Below are 25171 nucleotides of genomic sequence, written 5' to 3'. Positions count from 1 at the left end.
TTGAATATATATATTTATAATTATTGTAATGCAACAAGCTTTCTTTCTCTTTTATATATGAAATATTGATGGAGAAACATAATTTATGTGAAAATAAATTATAACAGAAGGTTGTTTTGATTAAAATGAATAAATAATAATAATAATAATAATAATAATAATATATAATAATATATATATATATATATATATATATATATATATATATATATATATATATATATAAGGGTGTTGAGGGAGCCTTTTATCCCACAGGCCCACAGTTGGGGTAAAAGTCCCCCAGATGGGTTATAGTGATTGTAGTGTAAATAATAATAGTCAATAGTTAGAGGGCAAACTTTGCTTTTGAGACAACAAGATGCTTTTTTTTATTTATTTTTTTGTATTCAAAATAACCACTTCAGAAAAGGGTTAACAGGGACACATTATTAGTCACATGTCTGTGAAACTTGTTCAGTTTATGTCTTATTTGTTGAATCTTTTTATGTTCATACAAATATTTACACGTTAAGTTTGCTGAAAATAAAAGCAGTTGAAAGTGAGAGGACATTTCTTTTTTTGATGAGTTTATATATATATATATATATATATATATATATACACACACACACACACATACGTAGTGCAAATCTAAATACAAATCTGTTATATAAAGTGCAAGGGAATGTAATGGCAGAAGAGGTCGGAAGTGTTGGATGAATATAAAAGACTAGACTGTGAATTGCACATAATTGCTCAGTGAAAGAGCTTTACATCTCACCTTCATCTTGAATGACTATAACTCTCTATATAGAACTCATTAGTAATTGCATAGAGTGTGACAGATATGAGAGATCAACATCATCTCAAACGGAAACACATAGATAACATACACATGCTGTACAATAACCTTTTAAAGACACACTTTCACATAATGTGGCCCTCTAGAGGAGAAGTTTAGGACCTCAGCTGTCTACAAATGCCAATTATTCATTTGACGCGTTCATCTCTGATATCAGAATAAACAAACTAACACAAATAACCTTTACAGACTGCCTTTTACGAGAAACATTTCATTTTAATCGCGGTTTATAGCTTGGCATCTGACAGGATCTGCTAAATATCAATTCTGATTGTCAGAATGAGCTCACTCGCTGAGTGTGAAATTATAGTGAGTTCATATTAACATTGTAATCATCATAACCACATCAGTCTCATCACACAACACATTTAGAACAGAGTTGAGTGCGGAAGTGTTGAGTAACCCCATCACACACTGACGCTTCCATCCTGATTTTTACGAAAGTAACTTCGACAGACATCTGCAGTCGGCTAAAGAAAACAAGGTAATCTGTAAAATCAAGTTTTATACAAGCAAATAATGTACGAAGTGAAATAAGTTACCTACAGTACAGCCTGTTTTGTTTTTGGAGGCTGAAATTGTGTACTCGTTGTGTACTAAATTATTTATCTTTTTCTGTTTTTACTTTCGTTTTTACAATGTTGGGTTACAGAATGTGTTGAAAAGAATAGTCGCTAGGCATCTCATGTGAAGTGATTTTTATAAGTAAATGCAATATTACCTGAGCATTTATAGGCTATATGAATATCAACTATTTGAAAAAAAAAATAAAAATAAAAATAAAGATTCTGTCTCCAAAAGTGAACGGGCTACACGTTGACTAAAGTGCTTGCAGTTTTTGTTGCATGTGGTATTTCAGCGTGCTTTTCTCGTCTTCTCATTTATGGGTGAAAGGGCAGTTTCGTGTTTGTTGTTGTAAGGGTGTTTGTCTACACGTCACAATGAGCAGTCGAATGGATGACGTCATGCGTCTTTGCTGTGAAGTGTCAGCACGCAAGAACATAAAAGCAGCGGTGAAGAACTCTGGAAAGGGAGCCGCAGCGGCTGGCGGGAGTGCATTTGTAGGGGGACTGGTAGGAGGGCCAGTCGGTATAGCTGTTGGTAAGCCCATGCATCTGTGTTCTTGCAATCCACAAACTTTCATCTACTTTTATAAGTGTTGGAATTGTGTCTGAGCTCTTGGGTTGTCCCCTTAAAGGGATAGTTCACCCAAAAATGAAAATTCTTCATTTACTCACCCACAAGCCATCCAAAATGTGGATGACTTTCTTTCTTCTGCTGAACACAAATGAAGGTTTTTAGGAGAATATCTCAACTCTGTAGGTCCATACAATGCAAGTGAATGGTAACCAAAATTTTGAAGCTCCAAAAAGCACACAAAGACAGCATAACAGTAATCCAAAAAGACTTCAGTGGTTAAATCCATAAGAAACAGACCACTATTTAAGTCTTTTTTTTTCTTTTCTTTTCTTTTTTACTGTAAATCTCCACTTTCACTTTCGCATTCTTCTTTTCTTTTTGGCAATTCACATTCTTCGTGGATATCGCCACCTACTGGTCAGGGCTGGTCAAAGGTGAAGATTTATAGAAAAATATTGGTCCGTTTCTGACTCACACTTATCATGTCGCTTCTGAAAAAATGCATTAAACTACTGTAGTTGTATGGATTACTTTTATTCTGCTTTGGGTAATTTCTGAAGGTTCAAATTCTGGTCACCATTCACTTTCATTGTGAGGACCGTCAGAGCTGAGATATTCTTCTAAAAATCTTTGTTTGTGTTCTGCAGAAGCAAGAAAGACATTCACAAATGGAATGGCATGAGGGTGAGTAAATGATGAGAGAATTTTCATTCTTTGGGTGAATTATCCATTTGAAACCAACTCCAACCTACCGCGTGGACATGTTAAGAATTTTCAGATAGAAAAAAAATCTAATTTTAATTAAATGGTATATCAAAACAGATAATGAATAGTGTTGCATTGTCAGGGGGAAACAGTCTAGTTTCTAGTTTCGTAGTAACCCCACACCTCAATTCGAACACTGCTTTCAACCCACAGGGGTGGTGTTATAACACTATTTGTAATAACCTAGTTATTATACCGTTCAACGTGCCTTTAATTTAAAAGCTTACTCTGTATATGTATGTCCCTATTATACTTTCTCTAGGTGGTGCTTTGGGAGGTCTCTTGGGAAGTTGGATGACCAGTGGCCAATTCAAACCTCTTCCTGAAATCATAATGGAGTTGCCTCATAAACACAAGGAGAAACTGTACTCTGATGTCATGACAGCATTGGGCACACTGGACTGGACTGACCTTGCTAACCTCATTGCTCTTGTTATGGGGAATTCTTCTTTGCAAGAGCGAGTGCTTTCAGCTATACTCACTTATGCCACAAAAGAGCTGAGGGCTGAAGTCCAGTATGGAGACTGACCACCAGAGGGTCAGTCATTTTGTAATAGGTTAGTTCACCTACAATGTTAAATTCTGTCATAATTTACTCAACCTAATGCCGTTCCAAACCATATGGCTTTCTGTCTTCAGTGGAAAACAAAAGGAGAAGTTATAAAGAATGTAAGAGCCCTGTTTTCCACAAACATTCATATTAAAGGTGTCATAAAAAGTATATTAAAGGTGTCATAAAAGTAGTCCTTATGACTCATGCACTATATTCCAAGTGTTCCGAAATCATACGATAGTTTTGCGTGAGGAACAGACTGAAATACATAAGTCGTTAACCACTGATAATCTTCCCCTCCATCACAGCTCTCAAAATCTAATTTGGCTATATTTGACAATCTTTGACACTTATGTGTATGATACACTTTAAATACATAAATGACAGAATTAAATTTATTTTATTTTTTTTGGGTTAACTAAACCTTTAAGAAAAACTATGCAATTTATAATTTTTTCTGGGAAGCATTTAGGGAGAGCTGTTGACTTCTTTTTATTTTGACAGATTTTTCATAAGTAAACTCATAGGTGTTAGGGTTATGGTTGACTCCTGTTTGCTCTATATATGTCAATGTGTTTTGATGTCACATGCTGTTGGGAAGGGAGACCAGGGATGAAACCCTGGGTTAGTTCTAACAGCAGTAGTTTAAGGTGAGAAAGTTTTTTTTTTTAATTCTAGATATAGATTAAATCATCATATTTTTAGAATTTAGAAATAAACAGTCAGGAGGGTTTGGGCAGACAAGACAACATTAAAGTCTGGAAAATCAGTTAGGTTTAGTAAAGAAACCTTATTTATAGGTCTTGAATGGGATGGGATCTTGAAAATGTTTTTATGTTTACATCACATTAGGAAGATATACAGTATATCTCAAGAATTGCAAAGACATATTTTTGTTTTCTCAGGTGCATGTCATGTATTTGCTGCTTGAACTCTTGTTGCTTTTTGTAGGGACTCTTTATCATCATCATCATCATCATCTCAACATTATCCTTTTTTTTATATACAGTTATCCTTTTGTTACCAAATGTTAAAAAAACTACCAAACTTGTGCATAATCCAGGTTATTTCTGGGGCTAAATCTCTATCATGGGATGGATTAATGTTTTAAAAATATTAAGATTTAAAAGCCCAGTCATCCAATATATATATATTGGAGTGGCCATCACAAAGCCCTGACCGCAGTCTGATAGAAAATCTGTGGGCAGAACTGAAAATGTGTGTGCAAGCAAGGAGCCTACAAACCTGACTCAGTTACACCAGTACTGTCTGGAGGAATGGGCCAAAATTTAAAGCAACTTATTGTGAGAAGCTTGTGGAAAGCTACCCAAAACATTTGACCCAAGTTAAACAATTTAAAAGCAATGATACCAAATACTAACAAACTGTATGTAAACTTCTGACCCACTGGAAATAAAAGCTGAAATAAATCATTCTCTCTACTATTATTCTGGCATTTCACATTCTTTTTTTTTTTTTTTCTCCCCAATGTGGAATGCCTAATTCCTAAGTACTCATGGTGGTGTGGTGACTCGCCTCAGTCCGGGTGGCGGAGGACGAATCTCAGTTGCCTCCGTGTCTGAGACCATCAATCCACACATCTTATCACGTGGCTTGTTGAGTGCGTTACTGCAGAGACGTAGCGCATGTGGAGGCTTCACACTATTCTCCGTGGCATCCACACACAACTCACCACGCGCCCCACCGAGAGCAAGATCCACATATTATAGTGACCAGGGCTGGAGTGGCAATCGGGAAGATCGGGAGAATTCCCGCTGGGCCTGTCAAAAATTGGGCCGGTTAGGTCCGCATGTTGATTGACAAACTTTCATCATATGTCGCATAACAATTGCCAACAGTCCGTAACATCTGGTATTTAAAGGATCAGAATTGTTCCGTATTATAACGGACGCAGTCTGTATTTTATCATCTCACACCCAAACAAATGAGAGAGTTGCCTGTGAGAGACGAAACTGATGTGCTTCACTTGACAGCGCGGGAAGGATCACGGAAGATCCATCGAGAACAGATAGGCTTCTAATAGCTGAATGGATGAACGTGCTTCAGGTACAAGATCATCACAAGTTTAATACTGACTGCAGTCTCACAGTCTCAATCAATTAATCTCTGAAATCCTCTTCCCTAGCAGTGCAGAATGATAATAGCAAAATTATTTTTTGTCACAAAATAACAGAATACTTAAAGTAAATGAATACAGATGCAACAGCACGACACGGTACGAAAATAATGGGACTTTACAACTCTCAAAAGAGTAAACTCAATGAAACAGAGTGCCTTCAATGTTATATCATGTGATAAAAGCCTCTCTTAAAGAGACAGTAACCATTTTGCCTTTGTCCTGAACATTTACATTCCAAGTAAAAGAAAAGTACAAATGTGTTATTTTTAGTCTTTTATTTCACTCTTATCATTGTAAAATGGCATGTTTTTGAATGGCATGTAAAAATGTAAAAACAATCACTCAACCTTAATTGTTTCACTGGATCTGTTGCTATTTAAATTTCTAAAATACAAAGCATTGACCATTTAAAGTGTGAGCCTGTACATCTTGAAAGAGTTATAAACAGTTAAGGTTCTACAGTGTTATTATGTGCCTAGATAGTCTATAAAATAAACTTAGTTTACCCAGAAATGAAATTTCTCTCATCATTTACTCACCCTCATGCCATCCCAGAGGTGTATGACTTTCTTTCTTCTGCTGAACACAAATTAAGCTTTTTAGAAGAATTTCTCAGTTCTGTTGGTCCTTTCAATGCAAGTGAATGGTGATCAGAACTCAGAAGGCACAAAAATCACATAAATGCAGCATAAAAGTAATCCATACAACTCCAGTGGTTTAATCTATGTCTTCAGAAGCGATATGATAGGTCTGGGTGAGAAACAGATCAACATATACTTTTTTTTTTATTATTATAAATTCTCCTCCCTGCCCAGTAGGGGGCGATATGCTTATGTAAATCACCAAAAACAGAAGAAGAACTCTTCAAGAGAGAAGAGTGCTTATGAAAGTGAAAGTGGAGATTTATAGTAAAAAATGATTAATTATTGATCTGTTTCTCAGCGCCTCTCATTTACTTGCATTGAATAGACCAACAGTTCTTCTAAACATCTTCATTCATGTTCTGCTAAAGAAAGTCATACACACCTGGGATGGCATGAGGGTGAGGAAATTATCAAATATCCCTTTAACATTCACTTATTTTTACAACACATACAATGATGTCTTATGACAAAGTGAAAATCTTAGTGAATGCCGTATGTGGTATAATGACATGGAGAGCTTAAATAATTTTCAAGTAATTACATATATTGTATATTTTTGCTGTGATCTTGTTTTATTGTTATCATCTTCACTTCCAACCCCCCTTTTGGGTGTGGGCTGACTTGGACATGACATCCCAGACTGAATATGAATCCCACTCTGGCCCTGATAGTGACCACGAGGAGGTTACCCCATGTGACTCTACCCTCCCTAGCAACCAGGCCAATTTGGTTGCTTAGGAGACCTGGTTGGAGTCACTCAGCACACCCTGGATTCGAACTCGCAACTCCAGGGGTTGTAGTTAGCGTCGATACTCGCTGAGCTACCCAGGCCTCGACGTTTCACATTCTTAAAATAAAGTAGTGATCCTATCTGACCCAAGACAGGGAATGTTTTCTATGATTAAATGTCAGGAATTGTGGAAAAACTGAGTTTAAATGTATCTGGCTAAGGTGCATGTAAACCTCTGACTTTGACTGTACACCGATCAGCCACAACATTGAAACAACCTGCCTAATATTGTGTAGGTCCCCCTTGTGCCAGCCCGCATCTCAAAATGCCATTCTGAGATGCTGTTCTTCTCACCACAATTGTGCAGAGCGGTTATCTGAGTTACATTCCCGTTATCTTAGCAGGGGTTTGACTCTCATTAGAGATGTCTCCTAGCAACCCAACTGATAAACAATGCTGCAGCGCTGGCATTTGTGCTTCAGGTGTACGATTATCAAAAGAGATTATAATTTACCATGTTTTATACACCTGTTTCTGCAGGCGTTTGTTAAACAAGCTTTAATATCATGTAATGTGGAAACGAACTCATATTAATTAATAAAGTGAATGTTTATCACTTTGTATATCTCCCTGAGTGTGGACATGTTTGTGTAACATCATGCCCCTGCATCTTGGCGAAATCGTTGAGAGTTGAGATTTTCTGCAGGAGCCTACAAGTTGTAATTCTGACTTTATGATGCATTTCATTTAGGGTTGCACCGATACCACTTTTTCTCTTCTGATCCGATTCCGATATCGGAAATCTCAGTATTGGCCAATACCGATCCCGATCCGATACCAGTGTTGTTGTTTTTTGCATAATCAGTTTAGAATATCTTTACATTATTGTGTGGAACTAATTGGGAGTACTCTTTAATATGTAAAGAATCACAAACCTCTAACTACACATTATTTCAATATAAATGTATAGCTTATTAAGAAAGACTTAATAATGTAGCAGCAAAATTAAAGTCAAGTCTTCAGTAGAAAAGAAACTTTTTTGTTGTTTTTTTTGCAAACATTTTTCAACTTGTATCTGGACTTTTTGTTCAATTTAGTTGTAAGAAATCAGCTCACTTTTCATTCACACAGATTTTTTTTTGGAAACCATTCAATTGAAATACTATTATAATTTGTAAACAAATGATAATATTAATAATAATACATTATAATATTAATATATAGTAATATATCTCAATCGTGCACCTTTAACTTTTAAAACCCTCACTCTTTTATTTTGACATTTTGAACTCTCCAGGATGTCCTGTATGTGTCTATTTGTAGGCAGGTTCACAGTAGTTTAATTCGCTTCTTATTCAAATTCTGGTAAAAAAAAAAAAAAAAACACCTCCAGTGCCATTCTAAATGCATATAATAAGTGAACCGAACTATTGAACATCTACATCTGAGATGTTGTTCGTGAATAGTGCTCAAATATTGCGCACCACGTGAAGGCTAAAAATAGGCACGCATGTGTGTGTAAACAGAGCAGCGCCATTCAATAACGCGCTGGAGCTGCACGTGCATTTGATATATTTATTTATTAAACACAGCCTTTTGTGATTAACAGAGCTAACGCATGTCTTCAGGTGGCTTTGAATAAAATGCACGAGTCATATGAACTACTTTAATTGTGTTTTAATGGTTGTTTTATGTCATTTGTTTGAGCTTGACAGTAACGAACATGACTAACACACAGTATCGGATTTGGATCGGGCTCGTCAGACCGATACCCGATTCATTTAAAAGCTTCAGTATCAGAGCCGATACCGATCCAGGTATCGGATCGGTGAATCCCTAATTCCATTGCAGTTTTCCAAGTAGGAAGTTGTAAAATCCAACTTTCCGAGTTGAATGGAATGCAGAACTACTTTTCAAAACTTAGAAAACTCCTGATGTTGCTATAACAATGCAAAAAGCACTTACCAATTTACTTGAAGTGAAAATCAGCACTCATTTCCTGTTTAATAAATTAAGCAATCACAAGGTCATGCAGAACATTGCATGTTTTTAAATCCATAAGGATCTCTTTCTCAATGGCGATAGCAGAAGTGATGATGATCTTGTGCTCTTTGCTTTCAGATTATGTCACTTAAAGCGTGACTGCATCACTCAAGGCCAGCTAGAAGGGGGGCGCGCAAGATGGCGACCGGTGAGGAGGTTGTTTTGAGAAGCTGAGGATAAAAGTTTGTTCCTTCACCTTAAATCGTTCTTTTTGTTTAATAATTGGCCAGTCACGGACATCCAGATGTACGGTCTTATAACTAATCATAAAGTTAATCAGGTGCTGTAACTTTTTCTTCAACTTTGCAACTCGCCGATGTGTAACCCAATAAGCTTCCATGGCGGAAAAACGGAAAGAGAGAGAAAGTAAAACCAAAGAAAAAAGCCTAACAAAGTCGCTAACAAAGATGAAATGCAAAGATGATGAAGTACACATTTGCGGCACTGACATTCAAGCATTGCACTCATATTCGGTGCATAACACTTCATTTGCTACATTACCGGATTCGACCCCCAGCACTCCTGATCCGAAGAAAGGTAAACATGAACCTTCCTTGTCTGAAATTCAAGAAAACATCGTGTGATGCATAAATGAGTCAACGGATTAGAGGAACTCTTAAGGGCAAATACGGTGAGCATTGAAGCTCTGAAGAAAACGACAGAATTCCTCTTCAATGAAGTAAAAGACGTCAAAGAAGACATGAAAAATGTTAAGAAGGAGATGAAGATAAATCATGAGGTCAGCGGTGCACATGGTAAGAAAATGTCGGAGATTGAAGCCAGGCTCAACGAGGTAGAACGTTACAAAAGAAGATGGAATCTGAGACTGTATGGACTAGTGGAACAGGCAGGCGAAGACATAAAGGCACGAGTGGTGGATATTTGTTGTGCAGTTCTTCCAGAACTTACCAGCAAACTTCAACAAGATGTAGATATCGTACACCGGCTTGGAAGAAAACTTGAAGGAAATACCGTGAAAGCAAGAACCGTCATCATCCAATTTGTGTCCAGATCCTCACGTGATATGCTTTGGAAAGCTGCGAAAACGAGTACCTATCTGAAGACAAAGGAGATACGATTTGGAGAGGATTTAACAACTATGGACAAAGCCATACGTAAACAACTGTGGCCAAAAGTGGAGGCTGCTCGGCAGGTAGGAAAGAAGGCTTACTTCATCGGCGTACGAGCCTTCGTTGATGGAAAAGAGATATATGCCTAAATACTGAATACGATTGTGTGCAAATACAGTATCTTGAATAAGAAATGCATGTGGTCACAACTTTAATGGACTATGTGTCTTTAACAAGTACAGTCATTATGTGGAATGGACTACGTTGAGGACAGAAATGCTCATACAGATATTATTGAAATATATCCAAAATGTTCATATGCTGTACATCAGAGTTCTTAAAGATCTTAAGTTAAGTATTATTAAGGTCAATATGGGTTGTAGTTACATTATTGAGGTGATGGGAACATATTTTGTTTCACTTTTGATAAGGTATTGTTAATACAGCACATTGGTATCTTTGTCAGTTTGTTCTATAAATGTCAGGGGAATCCGTGATTTGCTGAAAAGGAAAGCAGTATTTTTATTTTGCAAGAGATTTAAATGTGACTTTTATTATATTCAAGAAACACATGCTTCTTTGTCAGATTATAATTTTTGGAAGAGTCAATGGGGGGATGATTTATGGATGTCATATGGGAATAATCGATCAGCTGGTGTTGCAGTTTTAAAAGGTACATTTAAGGGGAGAAAAAACTAAATTGCATGACTCAGGTCGATGGGTGATATTGGTAATAGAAAAGAATGCTGAAATTTTTATTTTGGGAAATGTCTATGCAACAAACTTTACCACGCAAAATAAAGCTTTTTTTTTTACATTTCGAAGATCAGATTCAAAAAATAATAGAAAAGTTTAGCAATGCAAAATTAGTAATTGGAGGAGATTTTAATACAATATGGGATTCTGAAAAGGATTGTTTTCCTCCTCGTCCAAATGTCAGGTCTGTTCTTCCAGAATTGAATAATTTATGTTCTACTTTTGACTTAATTGATATATGGAGACATAAGTATCCAGATAAAATTCAATTTACATGGTGTAAAAGGAACTTTACTCAGCAGTCACGTATAGATTATTGGTTAATTTCAAGGTATTTAGTGAATTTTGTTAAAGAGGTCTCTATAGAGCCATCTGTTCTTACAGATCACAAAGGCATTTTTCTCTCACTAGATACAACAAAATCCAGTGATGTAAAAACAATTACGTACTGGAAAATGAACCAAAACATATTGAAAGATGAGCAGTTCAGAGAGGATGTTAAAAATATTATTATAGATTGTTGGAATGAGGCACATTCAACAAATACTTTCGGTTTAAATTGGGAATTAATGAAATATAAAATAAGAGCTTTAGCCATAAGGAGAGGAAAAGAAATGAAGAAAAAATTATATGTGAAATAATAAATCTCTCTGGAAATTGCAATTTAGATCAAGAAGGGAAAAATAAATTATTACAATTACAATTAGATTTAGATAAAATATATGAATATAAAGCAAAGGGTGCCTTTATTAGATCAAGGAAGAAATGGTTAGAGGAAGGAGAAAAAAGTACAAAATATTTTTTTAACATGGAAAAAAGAAATGTAGAACTCACATCTATGGTCAAACTGAATATTAATGGACAGTTAACAGAAAATATTATGGAAATATCAAGATATGTGGCAAAATTTTATGAGAAATTGTATTCTTATGACGACAAATCGAGTAATGCACAGTCATTCTTAGATACTATTAAAGAGGATGCTAAAAGGATAAGTGAGTCTTCTATGAAAATGTGTGACCAAGAGATATCTCTAAATGAAGTACTTCATTGTATTAACAAACTTAAAGACAATAAGTCACCTGGGAATGATGGTTTAATTAGTGAATTTTAGAAATATTTCCAAAACGAGTTGTCATCTTTTTTGTTAGCTGTATTTAGAGAGGCTATACAATACGGTTATTTACCAAGTTCACTGAGACAAGGTTTGATAACTTTATTACCAAAGCCCAATAAAAATTTATTACTTTTAGAAAATTGGCGCCCGATTACATTGATTAATAATGATGCAAAAATTTTCGCAAGTATATTTGCTGAAAGACTAAAGGATTGTATTGATCCCATTATTGATGATTGTCAGTCGGGATTTATGAAAGGTCGACACACTTGTAATAATATAAGGCTCATTTTGGATTTAATTGATTACAACGATTTTATTACAGATAATAGTTTTATTTTGTTTGTTGATTTTTTTAAAGCATTTGATACTATTGATCATAATTTCATGTTGGAGACCTTACATTTTTTTTGGTTTTGGAGAATTCTTTAAACGAGCTATTCGAACATTATATAATGACTGTAACAGTTCAATTAAGTTGACATATGGAACAACATCAAGGTTTAAAATCAATAGAGGCATACGACAGGGCTGCCCAATCTCACCCTTTCTTTTTTTACTTGTAACACAAACTATGGCCATACATATTAAAAGAGATAAATTTTGCGGTATTACGCTTTTGAAGAAAGAAATAAAATGCTCCCAATTAGCGGACGATACTACCCTTTTTTTGCAAAATGAAATTGAAATAAAAAAAGCTATTGATTGTCTTCATACTTTCTCATCTGTATCTGGTTTATTTTTAAACATCAAAAAATGTGTTTTGTTTCCTTTGAGAACTTGTAACCTTGATAACATACATGGTATACCAGTGAAGGAGGTGGTAGATTATTTAGGTATCAAGATCTGTAAAGATCAGAAGGAGAGAAATAATTTGAATTTTACACCAATTATTGGGAAAATTAAACAAAAATTAAATTCATGGTTAATGAGAGATCTATCATTGAAAGGTAGAATATTATTATCTAAAACTGAAGGGTTATCGCGCTTAGTTTATACAGCTCTTGCATTAGACGTTCCACAATCAGTTATAAAAGAAGTAGATACTGTTTTGTTTAATTTCATCTGGAAGAACAGACCACACTATTTAAAAAAGACGATTCTATGCAATCCAATTGAAGAAGGTGGTCTGAATGTACTTGAGTTTAATACTGCTAATTGCGTATTTAAGAATAAATGGATAAAGAATTATTTATGCTTTAAAGACAAAATATGGAACATTATACCTGACCTGATTTTTGGAAAGTTGGGAGGTTTGGAATTTTTTTTTAGATGTAATTTTGATGTAAACATGGTTCCGATAAAGCTATCTGGTTTTCATAGACAGGCTTTTTTGTTATGGATGCTCATTTATAAACATAACTTCTCTCCACACAAATCTGTAATATGGAATAACAAGAATATTGTGTTTAAAAACAAATCTTTATTTTTTAGAAACTGGTATCATAACGGTATTGTACTGGTGAGACAGTTATTTAAGAGTAATGGACAACTTTTTAATTATTGTGAATTCCTTAATTACTATAAGATTCCGGTGACTGCTAAAGAGTTATCGGGTGATATATCCTCTGAGTGTATTTCTGTATATAATACTCAGATAAGTATTAATGGTGTGGAGATTTTAGATAAAAAATTTAACAACTTCTTTATAAAAACAATATGCAGAAATACATCGTTACCTAAGTGCAAACCATATTGGAATTCATTGTATAATCAGATTGAATGGAAAAAGGTCTGGAAGTTACCTAGTAAATACTGTCTCACCAATAAAGTTAAAGAAGTCACATATAAAATCATTCATTTAATTTACCCAGTGAGACAAGTAGTCTCAAGATTTTTTAAGGACACGAAGACTACATGTGTTTTTTGTGACTTAGAGGAAGAATCTATAAAACACTTATTCTTTGAATGTGTGTTTACCCAACTTTTTTGGATTGATATTGAATATTTAATACTTAAACACACAAAATTAAAGATTCGACTAACTGGTAAAGATATATTTTTATTATTTAAGAATAAGAGTTTGGAACAAAATTTGGTGATAAATCTGTTAATTATATATGGAAAATACCATATACACAAACAAAAATGGGCAAACAATAAACCTAACATCATACCATTTAAAACTGAACTGATGCATTATTTTGAGACTCTAAAAGATATAAGAAATAAAAAGGCAAAACGAATGTATAGAATACTTGAAACCTTGTCTCTTGTTAATTCATTTTAAGTTATCCCCTGGTTTTATTTGGTTAATTATTATTATTTGTTATTGTTTTTTCTTTCTTTATAATTTTACTTTTTGTTGCTACTATAATTGTATCAGAGTTCATTGTGATCATTGTATGTATATTTTGTTGTAAGTGTTCTTGTTCTGTAATAAAAAAAAAGTTTAAAAAAATAAAAAAAATAAAAATAAAAAAAAAAAAGGCCAGCTAGAAGGCCTGGAGTCTGGACTGGGACATATTCTAAAGATCACACCCACCAAGAACAAATAAATCAATCTGATTGGCTAATGAATCTGACAATCTGACTTTAGTTGCCCATTCATTTGCACTGTTGAGGGGGTGGAGCTCAAACTCGCACTGCTTAGGCTAACGAGCTTGGCTTCGGGCATGTGATTTGTGAAACAGCTGTCACACTTTGCTTGTAAGCATCAATGAATAAATTCTGACTGGATAAACTTTTTGTTTTTCTCTGTTTGTTTGTAGATTAAGTAAGAGTGGAAAGCGATCAAAAAACATAGGGAAAAGGTGATTGAGCATGAAAGGATGAAAAATATGTATTTATTTGGCATGTTAGGCCAGCAGAGAAGGCTTTGATGGCCCTGAGAATTTGCTACTGTTTGTTGGTATGTTTATACATCTGATTTTTCTCTTTTTTTTATGCCATACACAAATATTCACTTCTTAACCACCAGGTGGTGATATATATTTAGATAGTAGCCTATAGTTATAAAATGTTTGCAAAATAAATGCAGAAGTAAAATATCACTATACACTACAAATATTGGCTACAGGGGGAGACTGGGGCTAGTTGTCACACGGAGAAATTGTCACAAGGGCTATATTTCAGTTGCCATTAGGTTTTTGATTCAAACGTCCAATTACACAAATGTTTATTTTCTCTAGCAGTGGTTTTGTATGTTGCTTTCAAACACATATCGCAAAACCTTATATGATCATTTGTTTTGTGAAGTATATGGTACCATCATATTCTTGTAATTGATAAGTGAACACAATAAAACCATACTGATGTCAATGTGTGTTTCCTGAACTGTATCTTTTTTTCCAGGGCAATATTGTTGGAAATGTTCAATAGCTTTTTTTTTTTTTTGTAGTACTTTAAGGTATATGTCTATAAAGAATGACTTTCAAAAATAAATCTACCCTGACAAGTATTCACATAAGTTAAAAGTGTGACAACTAGCCCCAGTGTCCCTTGATATCCCCCTGTATGCGATTGTGTTCTATTTTTAAAATAAGTTATACGAGTTGTCATCTGAAACCAGCATGTCTCTGTAAATGTCCCTTTTGATCTCCTATTATCTTTCTCCAGGTGGTGCTTGAAGAGGTGCCCTGGGAGGTTGGTTGACCAGTGGTCAGTTCAAACCACTTCCTGAGATCATCATGGAGCTGCCTCATAAACAGAGGGAGAAAATGTACTATGATATCATGGCAGTATTGGGAAAAATGAGATGGTCGCACTTTCCTCAGCTGTTTGGCCAAGTTAAGGGGAATGCCTTTATGTACCAGCAAGTGTTTGCTGGTATAGTCACGTATACCAAAAAAGAGCTCAACGCTGAAGTGCAGTATGGAGATTGATCACTAGAGGGTGAATGCCACCAGTTTAGTCTAAGCCAAGAAGGCACCATCTGCTTATGGTTATTCTCTCTTTCTTGTTTTGTTGCAATCAACTAATTTTTCTTCTGCAATAAGCATGCTCGCAGGTGTTATGGTACTTAAAGTAGTTTTCTATTAGTTCTAAACATGCTGATATCTTCAAAAGCAGTTGGTAGGGGATCAAAGATGCTTTAAACACTGGGTTTGTTACTTAGTAACATTACTAGTTCCAGCACTTAGGGACAAACTAGAAGAACCATGTTTTACATACGTTCTCTTGATGCTGCCATATGTGCAATTTCAACAACACTATATGATGTAGGCAGTGGACCTGTACTATGAATTGACTTCTTGGGAAGTGAAAAAATAAATAAAAATGAATGGTATGTTGTCACTGTCTGGACAATGCCAAAGCAGAACTTGAACACATTGTCGAAATTTGTCAAAAACATTTTAAGGTCCGATAGTTTCAGCAGAATAATGAGCACTGTAAAATAAATGTAAAAACACCAACACACACACACACACACACGTGGTCACACAAATAGTACACATAGAAGAACTGGGGTTTAGATCCATGTGCGGTTTATTAGTGAAAGTGCAAATCATAAACAGACAGGCAGGGTAAATCTCCAGCAATAGAAAAGCGTAGACAGATCAGAGATGTGGTCTTAAACAGGCAAGGTTCAGGGCAGGCAGCAAACAATCAAAGTAGAAATCCAGGTAAACAGACGTAATCAAAGGTAGGCAGCAAAGAACCAGGTTCGGTGGGTAAACAGGCAGGAGTCAAACACAGGCAGGCAGTAACAACAGTATAAATGCTCAGAAATGTCAGTTAGGCAAAACAAGACTTCGCAAAAAGTTGAGTTAATGTAGTGCTTAAATAGGCTGTCTCGTTTGGAAGGATGCGTCTTCCGGAGGTCACATTTGTCAGCCGCATACGTCATCGAGGCTGTCTCGTTTCAAAAAAGCGAGTAGGAGACTCTGAATGCAGCCTTCGAATGCGACCTTCGGAGGATGCATGAGGTGTATACTTCGTGGGCACTCACAACCCACAATTCTTTGCTTCAACGGAAATGTCTAAAAAAATAAATAAATAACGCCAATTTGCCCGTAAATATGATGTTCAAAGGCAAGTAATGTTAATTCCCAAGTTGAAGTACCTCAGTAGATGGGTGCAGAGTATATAATATGTATAATTATATTAATATATAATTAAAATATAAGACTGAAAGTACACCTGTAAAATCTATTGTCTTTTCTCTTTACATCATTATAATTCTCCTAAAATGTACCTCATGCATTCCCTTCCAGAGGGACTTTGATACCATCTTACTCAAAGCGCTCGCGCTTGTTAAAGTGTGGCGTGTTGTCATAGCAACCATGTTACGTTCCGTTTCCATTTGTCCTATGATGGCCGTCTCGTTTAAACGAGGCTTGTTTAAAGGAGGACGCTCAGTATACTGCAGCCTTCAACGGACGCGTCCTACCTAGCATGCAGCCTTCCAAACGAGACACAGCCATAGTCATCGGAACTGGGAACAGGTGTGGGAGTAATCAGTCCAGGTAGGCATGCTGGGAAGTGTAGTTCCTGAAGCTCTCAGAACTCGGGTGAGAGAGACCTCTGGTGGTGAGTGGAGGAAGTCCTTGAATTCGTGACTATGTGGTTGTTCTATTATATTCATTAAAGTTGTTTCAATGCAAAATTTAACCAATGATGTGGGATTAATATCTGCATCTTTTCACTTATTGTTACATGCTAATCCTGATTTAGCAAGGGAATATGGGATTGCCTATAACACAAATTTTGAAATATTACTTTAAATGTAACAATGTAATTTTTAATTATTTAAGCAGTAGGCCTATTTGTCACACTTTTCTCTATCTCTATAAAAGTTCTCTATATGTATGTCTATTCCAGGTTCAATACAAGTTAAACTCAATCGACAGCATTTGTGGCACAATATTGATTACCACAAAAAAATATTTTGAGTTGTCCCTCCCTTTCTTAAAAAAAAAAAAGAAAGAAAAAAGAAAAAATCGAGATTGCAGTGAGGCACTTACAATCGAAGTGAATGGGGCCAAATTTTGGAAGGTTTAAATGCAGAAATGTGAAGCTTATAATTTTATAAAATCACTTACATTAATTCTTCTGTTAAAACACACACACACACACACACACATAGCTGTAAAAAAATTTAAATCGCCAGGTAAGTGCTTTGATGTCCTTAGACTCGGCACGGCCACAAGTAGCACCTCTCGACACGGTTGTTCCCTTGGTCCCCCTCGCACGGAGATTGGGGGCGTGGCTCGTGCTCCCCAACCTGTCGCGTTGGCTGATCAGGACTGTCCGACTCGGCTATGCGATTTAGTTCGGCAGGCGTCCGCCCAGGTTTAATGCCGTCCGCTTCACTGCGGTGAAAGGCGAGAACTTCCTACGGAAGGACGTGATAGAGCCTGTTCCTCCAGTCGAGATGAAGAAGGGGTTTTATAGCCCCTACTTCATCATACCCAAAAAAGGCGGCAGGTTGCGGCCAATCTTGGACCTGTGAGTTCTGAGATGGGCTTTGCACAGACTCCTGTTCAAGATGCTGATGCAGAAACACATTCTAGCTAGCGTCCGGCATCAAGATTGGTTCGCGGCGGTAGACCTGAAGGATGCGTACTTCCGTGTCTTGGTTTTACCTTGACACAGACCCTTCCTGTGGTTTGCTTTCGAGGACCGGGCATACCAGTACAAGGTCCTCCCCTTCGGTCTGTCCCTGTCACCTCATGCCTTCACGAAGGTCACAGAGGCAGCTCTTGCCCCACTAAGGGAAGTGGGCATCTGCATTCTCAACTATCTCAACGACTGGCTGATCCTAGCTCACTCGCGGGACTTGTTGTGTGCACACAGGGACCTGGTGATCACGCACCTCAGCCGGCTGGGGCTTCGGGTCAACTGGGAAAAGAGCAAGCTCTCCCCGGTTCAGAGCATCTTTTTTCTCGGTATGGAGTTAGACTTGGTCTCAATGACGGCGCGCCTCACAAACAAGCATGTGCATTCGGTGCTGAACTGTCCGAGTACGTTCTGACAGAAGTCGTCAGTCCCACTGAAATCTTTTCAGAGGCTCCTGGGGCATATGGAATCCTCAGCGGCGGTCACGCTCGACTCAAGTCGCGAGATGGGCATAGTGCCACGGCGCGCACCGCGTGCTCATCATGCAGGTCTGTCGCCGTCTGTTCAGCCCTTGGTCCACCTAGTGTTCCTACGGGCTGGAGTTCCCCTAGGTCTCCAGGCACGTCGTGATTACGATGGACACCTCCAAGCGTGGCTGGGGCACCGTTTGCAATGGGCACGCAGCCGCTGGCCCTTGGACTGGTCCGCGACTGTGTTGGCACATCAGCTGCCTCGAGTTGCTGGCAGTATTTCTCGCCCTGCGGAGGCTTTTGCTGTTGATCCGGGGCAAGCACGTGTTGGTCCAGACGGACAACATGGTGATGGTTGCGTACATCAACCACCAAGGCGGTCTACGCTCTCATCAAATGTCGCAACTCGCCCACCGTCTCCTCCTCTGGAGTTAGCAGCGGCTCAAGTCGCTGCGAGCCACTCATATCCTGGGCAACCTCAACAGCACAGCAGATGCGCTGTCACAGCAGGTCATGCTCAGGGGAGAGTGGAGACTCCACCCTCAGGTGGTACAGCTGATCTGGAGTCGATTCGGTCAAGTGCAGGTGGACCTGTTCACTTCCTGGGAATCCTCCCACTGCCCGCTCTGGTATTCTCTGACCGAGGATCCCCTCGGCACAGACGTGTTGGCACACAGCTGGCCCCTGGGGTTGCGCAAGTATGCATTTCCCCCAGTGAGGCTACTTGCACAGATGTTGTGCATGTTCAGGGAGGATGAGGAGCTGGTCATCCTAGTGGCACCTTATTGGCCCACACGGACTTGGTTCTCGGACCTCACACTCCTCGTGACAGCCCCCCCCCCAGCAAATTCCCCTGATGAAGGACCTTCTTTCTGATGGGGCACCATCTGGCACCCGTGACCAGACCTCTGGAATCTCCATGTCTGGCCCTTGGATGGGACGCAGAAGACTTAAGTGGCCTACCACCAGCAGTGGTAGATACGATCACTCAGGCTAGGGCTCCCTCGACGAGGTGCCTGTGTGACCTAAAGTGGCGTCTGTTCGCTAAGTGGTGTTCTTCCCGACGTGAAGACCCCCAGAGATGCGCAGTCGGATCAGTGCTTTCCTTTCTGCAGGAGAGGCTGGAGGGGTGGCTGTCCCCCTCCACCTTGAAAGTGTGTGTAGCCGCTATATCGGCACATCACGATGCAGTTGACGGTAAGTATTTGGGGAAGCACGACTTGATTGTAAAGTTCCTGAGAGGCGCAAGGAGGTTAAACCCCCAGACCACGCCTTGTTCCCTCGTGGGACATCTCCATGGTCCTTCAGGGTCTACGGGGAGCTCCATTTGAGCCCCTAGAGTCAGTAGAGTTAAAGGCGCTCTCTTTGAAGACTGCCCTCCTGATGGGGCTCACCTCCAACAAGAGGGTAGGGGACCTGCAGGCGTTCTCTGTCAGCGAACTGTGCCTGGAGTTCAGCCTGGGTGACTCTCACGTGATCCTGAGACCCCAACCGGGCTATGTGCCCAAGGTTCACACGACCCCATTCAGGGATCAGGTGGTGAACCTGCAAGCACTGCCCCAGGAGGAGGCAGACTCAGCCTTGGCTTTGCTGTGTCCAGTGTGTGCTTTGTGCATCTACTTGGATCACACGCAGAGCTTTAGAAGCTCCGAGCAGCTTCCGTTGTGTCTTCATCGACACAACGTCGAGTGAGTGACAGAAGGGGAACGTCTTGGTTAATTGCGTAACCTCCGTTCCCTGATGGAGGGAACGAGACATTGTGTCCCTCCTGCCACAACACCGAACTACCCGCTGAATGGGTGGGACCTTGTCTCGGCTCCTCAGTGCAAAACCTGAATGAGTGGTTGCATTCCAGCTCCTTTTATACCCGTATGTCCGGGGGAGTGGCATGCAAATTCCACTCGCAAATTCTCATTGGCCTTTTCACAAAGATCAGAGATGTCTGGGGCTCCCAGGAGTAACACCTAGTGTCACTTCATCGAAACAACGTCTCGTTCCCTCCATCAGGGAACGGAGGTTACGACAGTAACCGAGATGTTATGATTCATGATACAGTAAAATGATATAGCCTATTATGACATACAATAATAACCTGCAAATGTGCAAAGTTTAGTGTTGCAAAGATGAACTGTGCCAAACGCTGATCGACCAGTCAGAACTGAAAGTTTGATCTATCCATTTAATGATATGTGTTTAAGTAATAGGTTCACATTAACATGATCATCAGCGTAACACAAATAAAAAGCCAGAACCCAATTTTATTTTTTTATTTTTTTATTGGGAATGCAAAAAATGTTAACAGTTGTATAAATGTAAGTGCATATACATAAAAGACACTGACAATAATGACTTCCCCCAAAGTGAATCTGAAAGTAACTGTAATACAAGTAACAGAAATTAACAGAGGTATTCCATGAAAAATAGGTTGTAGGCTGTGAAGTACTCATCAAAAAAAGAAATGCCCTGTCACTTTCAACTGCTTTTATTTTCAGCAAATTTAACACGTGTAAATATTTGTATGAACATAAAAAGATTCAAAGATTCAAAAAGGGGGGGGGGGGGGGGAGGGTACTGCATTAAGTACTGCAGTGCATCTCCTCCTCATGGACTGCACCAGATTTGCGAGTTCTTGCTGTGAGATGTTACCCCACTCTTCCACCAAGGCACTTGCAAGCTCCCGGACATGTCTGGGGGGAATGGCCCTAGTCCTCACCCTCCGATCCAACAGGTCCCAGACGTGCTGAATGGGATTGAGATCCAGGCTCTTCGCTGGTCATGGCAGAACTCTGACATTCCTGTCTTGCAGGAAATCACGCACAGAACGAGCAATATGTGGCTAGTGGCATTGTCATGCTGGAGAGTCATGTCAGGATGAGCCTGCAGGAAGGGTACCACGTGAGGGAGGAGAATGTCTTCCCTGTAACGCACAGCATTGAGATTGCCTGCAATGACAACAAGCTCAGTCTGATGATGCTGTGACACACCGCCCCACACCCGCTCCAGAGTACAGGTCTTGGTTAAACGCTCATTCCTTCGACGATAAACGCGAGTCCGACCATCACCCCTGGTGAGACAAAACCGCGACTCATCAGTGAAGAGCACTTTTTGCCAGTCCTGTCTGGTCCAGCGAAGGTGGGTTTGTGCCCATAGGCGACATTGTTGCTGGTGATGTCTGGTAAGGACCTGCCTTACAAAATGCCTACAAGCCCTCAGTCCAGCCTCTCTCACCCTATTGCGGACAGTCTGAGCACTGATGGAGGGATTGTGTGTTCCTAGTGTAACTCGGGCAGTTGTTGTTGCCATCCTGTACCTGTCCCGCAGGTGTGATATTCGGATGTACCGATCCTGTGCAGGTGTTGTTACATGTTGTCTGCCACTGCGAGGATGATCAGCTGTCCTTCCTGTCTCCCTGTAGCGCTGTCTTAGGCATCTCACAGTACGGACATTGCAATTTACTGCCCTGGCCACATCTGTAGTCCTCATGCCTCCATGCAGCATACCTAAGGCATGTTCACGCAGATGAGCAGGGGCCCTGGGCATCTTTCTTTTGGTGTTTTTCAGAGTCAGTAGAAAGGTCTCTTTAGTGTGCTAAGTTTTTATAACTGTGACCTTAATTACCTACCGTCTGTAAGCTGTTAATGTCTTAATGACTGTTCCACAGGTGCATGTTCATTAATTGTTGCATGGAAAATATTGTTTAAACCCTTTACAATAAAGATCTGTAAAGTTATTTGGATTTTTACAAAATTATCTTTAAAATACAGTGTCCTGAAAAAGGGACATTTCTTTTTTATTTAGTTTATTTAGCTATGAATTTAGCTTTGGATTGAGGGAATTTTAATTTTCATTATAAGTATGGCAGTAATTAGTTCAAATCAAACTCTTTTTCCATTATTTATATATGTAACCATGTATGTAATGTCTTTGAACGTTTGAAGCACAACTTGAGCGTGCTGTTTTATTGGTTTCTCTGTGTCTGCCTTTTGTAGCCCAATAACGCGTTGGGTTTGAGCGCCCCCTTAGTTCAATCTATAGAACTATTTTATACAAACCATATGCGACACATTAACCATTTAGTGTTTAGGTTGCAAATAGACTGTTTCCACTTGCCTTTTTCAGTTGTTTGCATTTATCTAGTAAAGGTCACATTCATAATCTATTAATGTTTCTCTACAGGTTATTTTTCCACACATCATGATGAGCTGACGAATAGATGATGTAATGAGACTTTGCTCTAGGATATCAGCAGACAGGAAGATAAAAGCAGCAATACAGAATTTGAAGAAAGGAGTTGCAGCAGCTGGAGGAGGTGCTTTTATAGGAGGACTGGTTGGAGGCCCACTGGGAATATTTATTGGTATGGTGGTTATGTTCTGTTTGTGATTTCTTGCAATCATCCAAAAACTTTGATCTACTTCAATTCTTAACCTCAGGGTGGAGTTATAATATCACCTTTAATAATTACTCGACTAATCCTGGTAGCAAAATAAGAGTAGGCCTAGGTAAAGTAGGCTACTTGGTATAAATATTGTAAAATATCTAGATCAATATATAAAAGTTGTATGGCAGCATGCTAAACTTTTTTGGAATTAGGGTACAATGGGGCTAAAGACCCCCCGAGGTAAAAGGCACTTTTGATTTTATTTTCTCCCAAAACACTAAACAGCAAAAAGATTAAATAAAAAATAAAAAAAACACCACAGTACTTTCCTTAAGACCTGTTTGTCACTATACACTGCAAAATATTTCTGATACATGAGATCAGTGAGTGCAGTGTCTCGAGTTTGATTTTGAGGTAATTTGGTCTCAAATTTAATAATACAAAAAATCTTGCATGTTTATGCAGTTAATGAGAATCCCTGAAATTATCAAATTATGTTGAGACAAAATACTTATTTTTCATTTTCAATTTTGTTCAAGGTGATTAAATCTAAAGTTGTTTTAATAACTGTCCAATAAGTGAAAGGATGGTATTTGGGGTAAAAAACAATACAAAACAAAACATTGTTTTTCTTAAGTGGGGCGAATAGATTTGTTCTGACATTTTTTTTAAAGTGGGCTCACATTTACAATGGAGATTAGTTTGTTTATAGAATACTTGAGATTTTATGAAATGCCAAATCTGATTGAAATTAACAGGAAATAGTTAACCCATTTCTGAAGCGGTTATTTTGAATAAGCATTATCTTTATTCATTACTCAAAAAAGCATCTGACTTTCTCAAAATTATTTGTGTAAGTTGAGAAATTTTGCCCTATAACTATAGTACCTATATTTACAAGATATCACTTTAACCTCTTTGGGGGCCTTTTACCCAAACATGGGGTAAAAGTCTCTCTCGCCACCTTTAAAAAAAAAAATAATTTTAATCAAAACAATCTTCCATTATTATTTCTTTTCACACAAATTATGTTGCTCCATTAATATTCAATAAAAAATGAATGTATTTTTCTATTTGGAAAAAATCTAATTTCCCTTAAATTGAGTTACTTATGTTGTGATTCCTCAACAGAATGTATTGCACTGTAAAAAAAAAAAAAAAAAAAGAAGAAGAGGAAATTGATACATTCAACTTTTAGGCCATTTAGTACGAACCACTTTTTTTTTTCAACAGAAATAATACAAGTACAATGTGAAGTGTGCGATTTCTGCTCCATTAGCGTCACCAAACGTAATTGCAAAAATAATAACAAACAGGTTGTCAGACAGGTTCCCAAACTCTCTACCATTGGTTGGGCAAACTGATACTCGTGCTGTTACTCAACCCATTACTCTAAAGTTTTTCACAACAAAGAACGTTAAGCAGTTTTCTTAAGAAGAAGCTAGTTACTACAACATTTTGAGTTGAGTCATCTTGATTTTTCTTGATTTGTTTTTTACAGAGAGGTATAACATCATTAAACAACATGTACAAGTCTACCTTTTACAAACTGAGATTTTCTATCTTTAGCATTTTATCTGTATGTTATCTGTAGCGTTTTATATGTCACTATCAATCTCCTTTTATTATATCTTAGGTGGTGCTTTGGGAGGTGCCTTGGGATGGTGGATGACTAGTGGTGAGTTCCAACCTCTTCATGAAATCATAATAGAGCTGCTTCTTCAACAGAAGATAAAACTGTACTCTGATGTCATGGAAGTATTGGGCAAACTGGACTGGGTTGACCTTGCTCAACTGATTTTTCTAGTAATGTGGAATTCCTCTATGTACATGCGAGTGCTTTCTGCTGTACTTACTTTTGCCAAAAGAGACCTTGTAGCCAAATTAGAGTATTGAGATTGATCACAAGAGGGTAAATGGCACCCTTAACAAAAGTAAACTTACTTAACAAAAGTAAAATAAAAAAAAGAAGAATAAAGAGCTTATTTTGATGGTTTTCAAATGAGAAATGTTTTTACTT

The 25171-nt window shown here is 38.1% G+C and overlaps 1 protein-coding gene across 6 annotated transcripts; it reads left to right on the top strand.

Annotated features, from left to right (window-relative positions):
* Positions 1 to 1095: 1095 nt before the first annotated feature.
* On the top strand, positions 1096 to 25171 carry LOC127410037 (protein C19orf12 homolog). 6 transcript variants are annotated; one of them, XM_051645086.1, is made up of 3 exons: positions 1096 to 1325; positions 1762 to 1942; positions 3009 to 4744. In XM_051645086.1, the coding sequence occupies exons 2-3, from the start codon at positions 1783 to 1785 to the stop codon at positions 3272 to 3274; spliced, it is 426 nt and encodes a 141-aa protein (XP_051501046.1). In that variant the 5' UTR covers positions 1096 to 1325; positions 1762 to 1782; the 3' UTR covers positions 3275 to 4744. The 6 variants fall into 6 exon arrangements, with proteins under 6 accessions (XP_051501046.1, XP_051501036.1, XP_051501027.1 ...); XM_051645076.1 differs by having other exon boundaries at positions 1113 to 1325; positions 1736 to 1942; XM_051645067.1 differs by having other exon boundaries at positions 1116 to 1325; positions 1741 to 1942.

Source organism: Myxocyprinus asiaticus, chromosome 2 (assembly GCF_019703515.2).
Source record: "Myxocyprinus asiaticus isolate MX2 ecotype Aquarium Trade chromosome 2, UBuf_Myxa_2, whole genome shotgun sequence".
In the NCBI taxonomy this organism is placed as follows: domain Eukaryota; kingdom Metazoa; phylum Chordata; class Actinopteri; order Cypriniformes; family Catostomidae; genus Myxocyprinus; species Myxocyprinus asiaticus.
The sequence above is the reverse complement of the archived record's forward strand: the minus strand, read 5'-3'. Positions and strand labels throughout refer to the sequence as shown.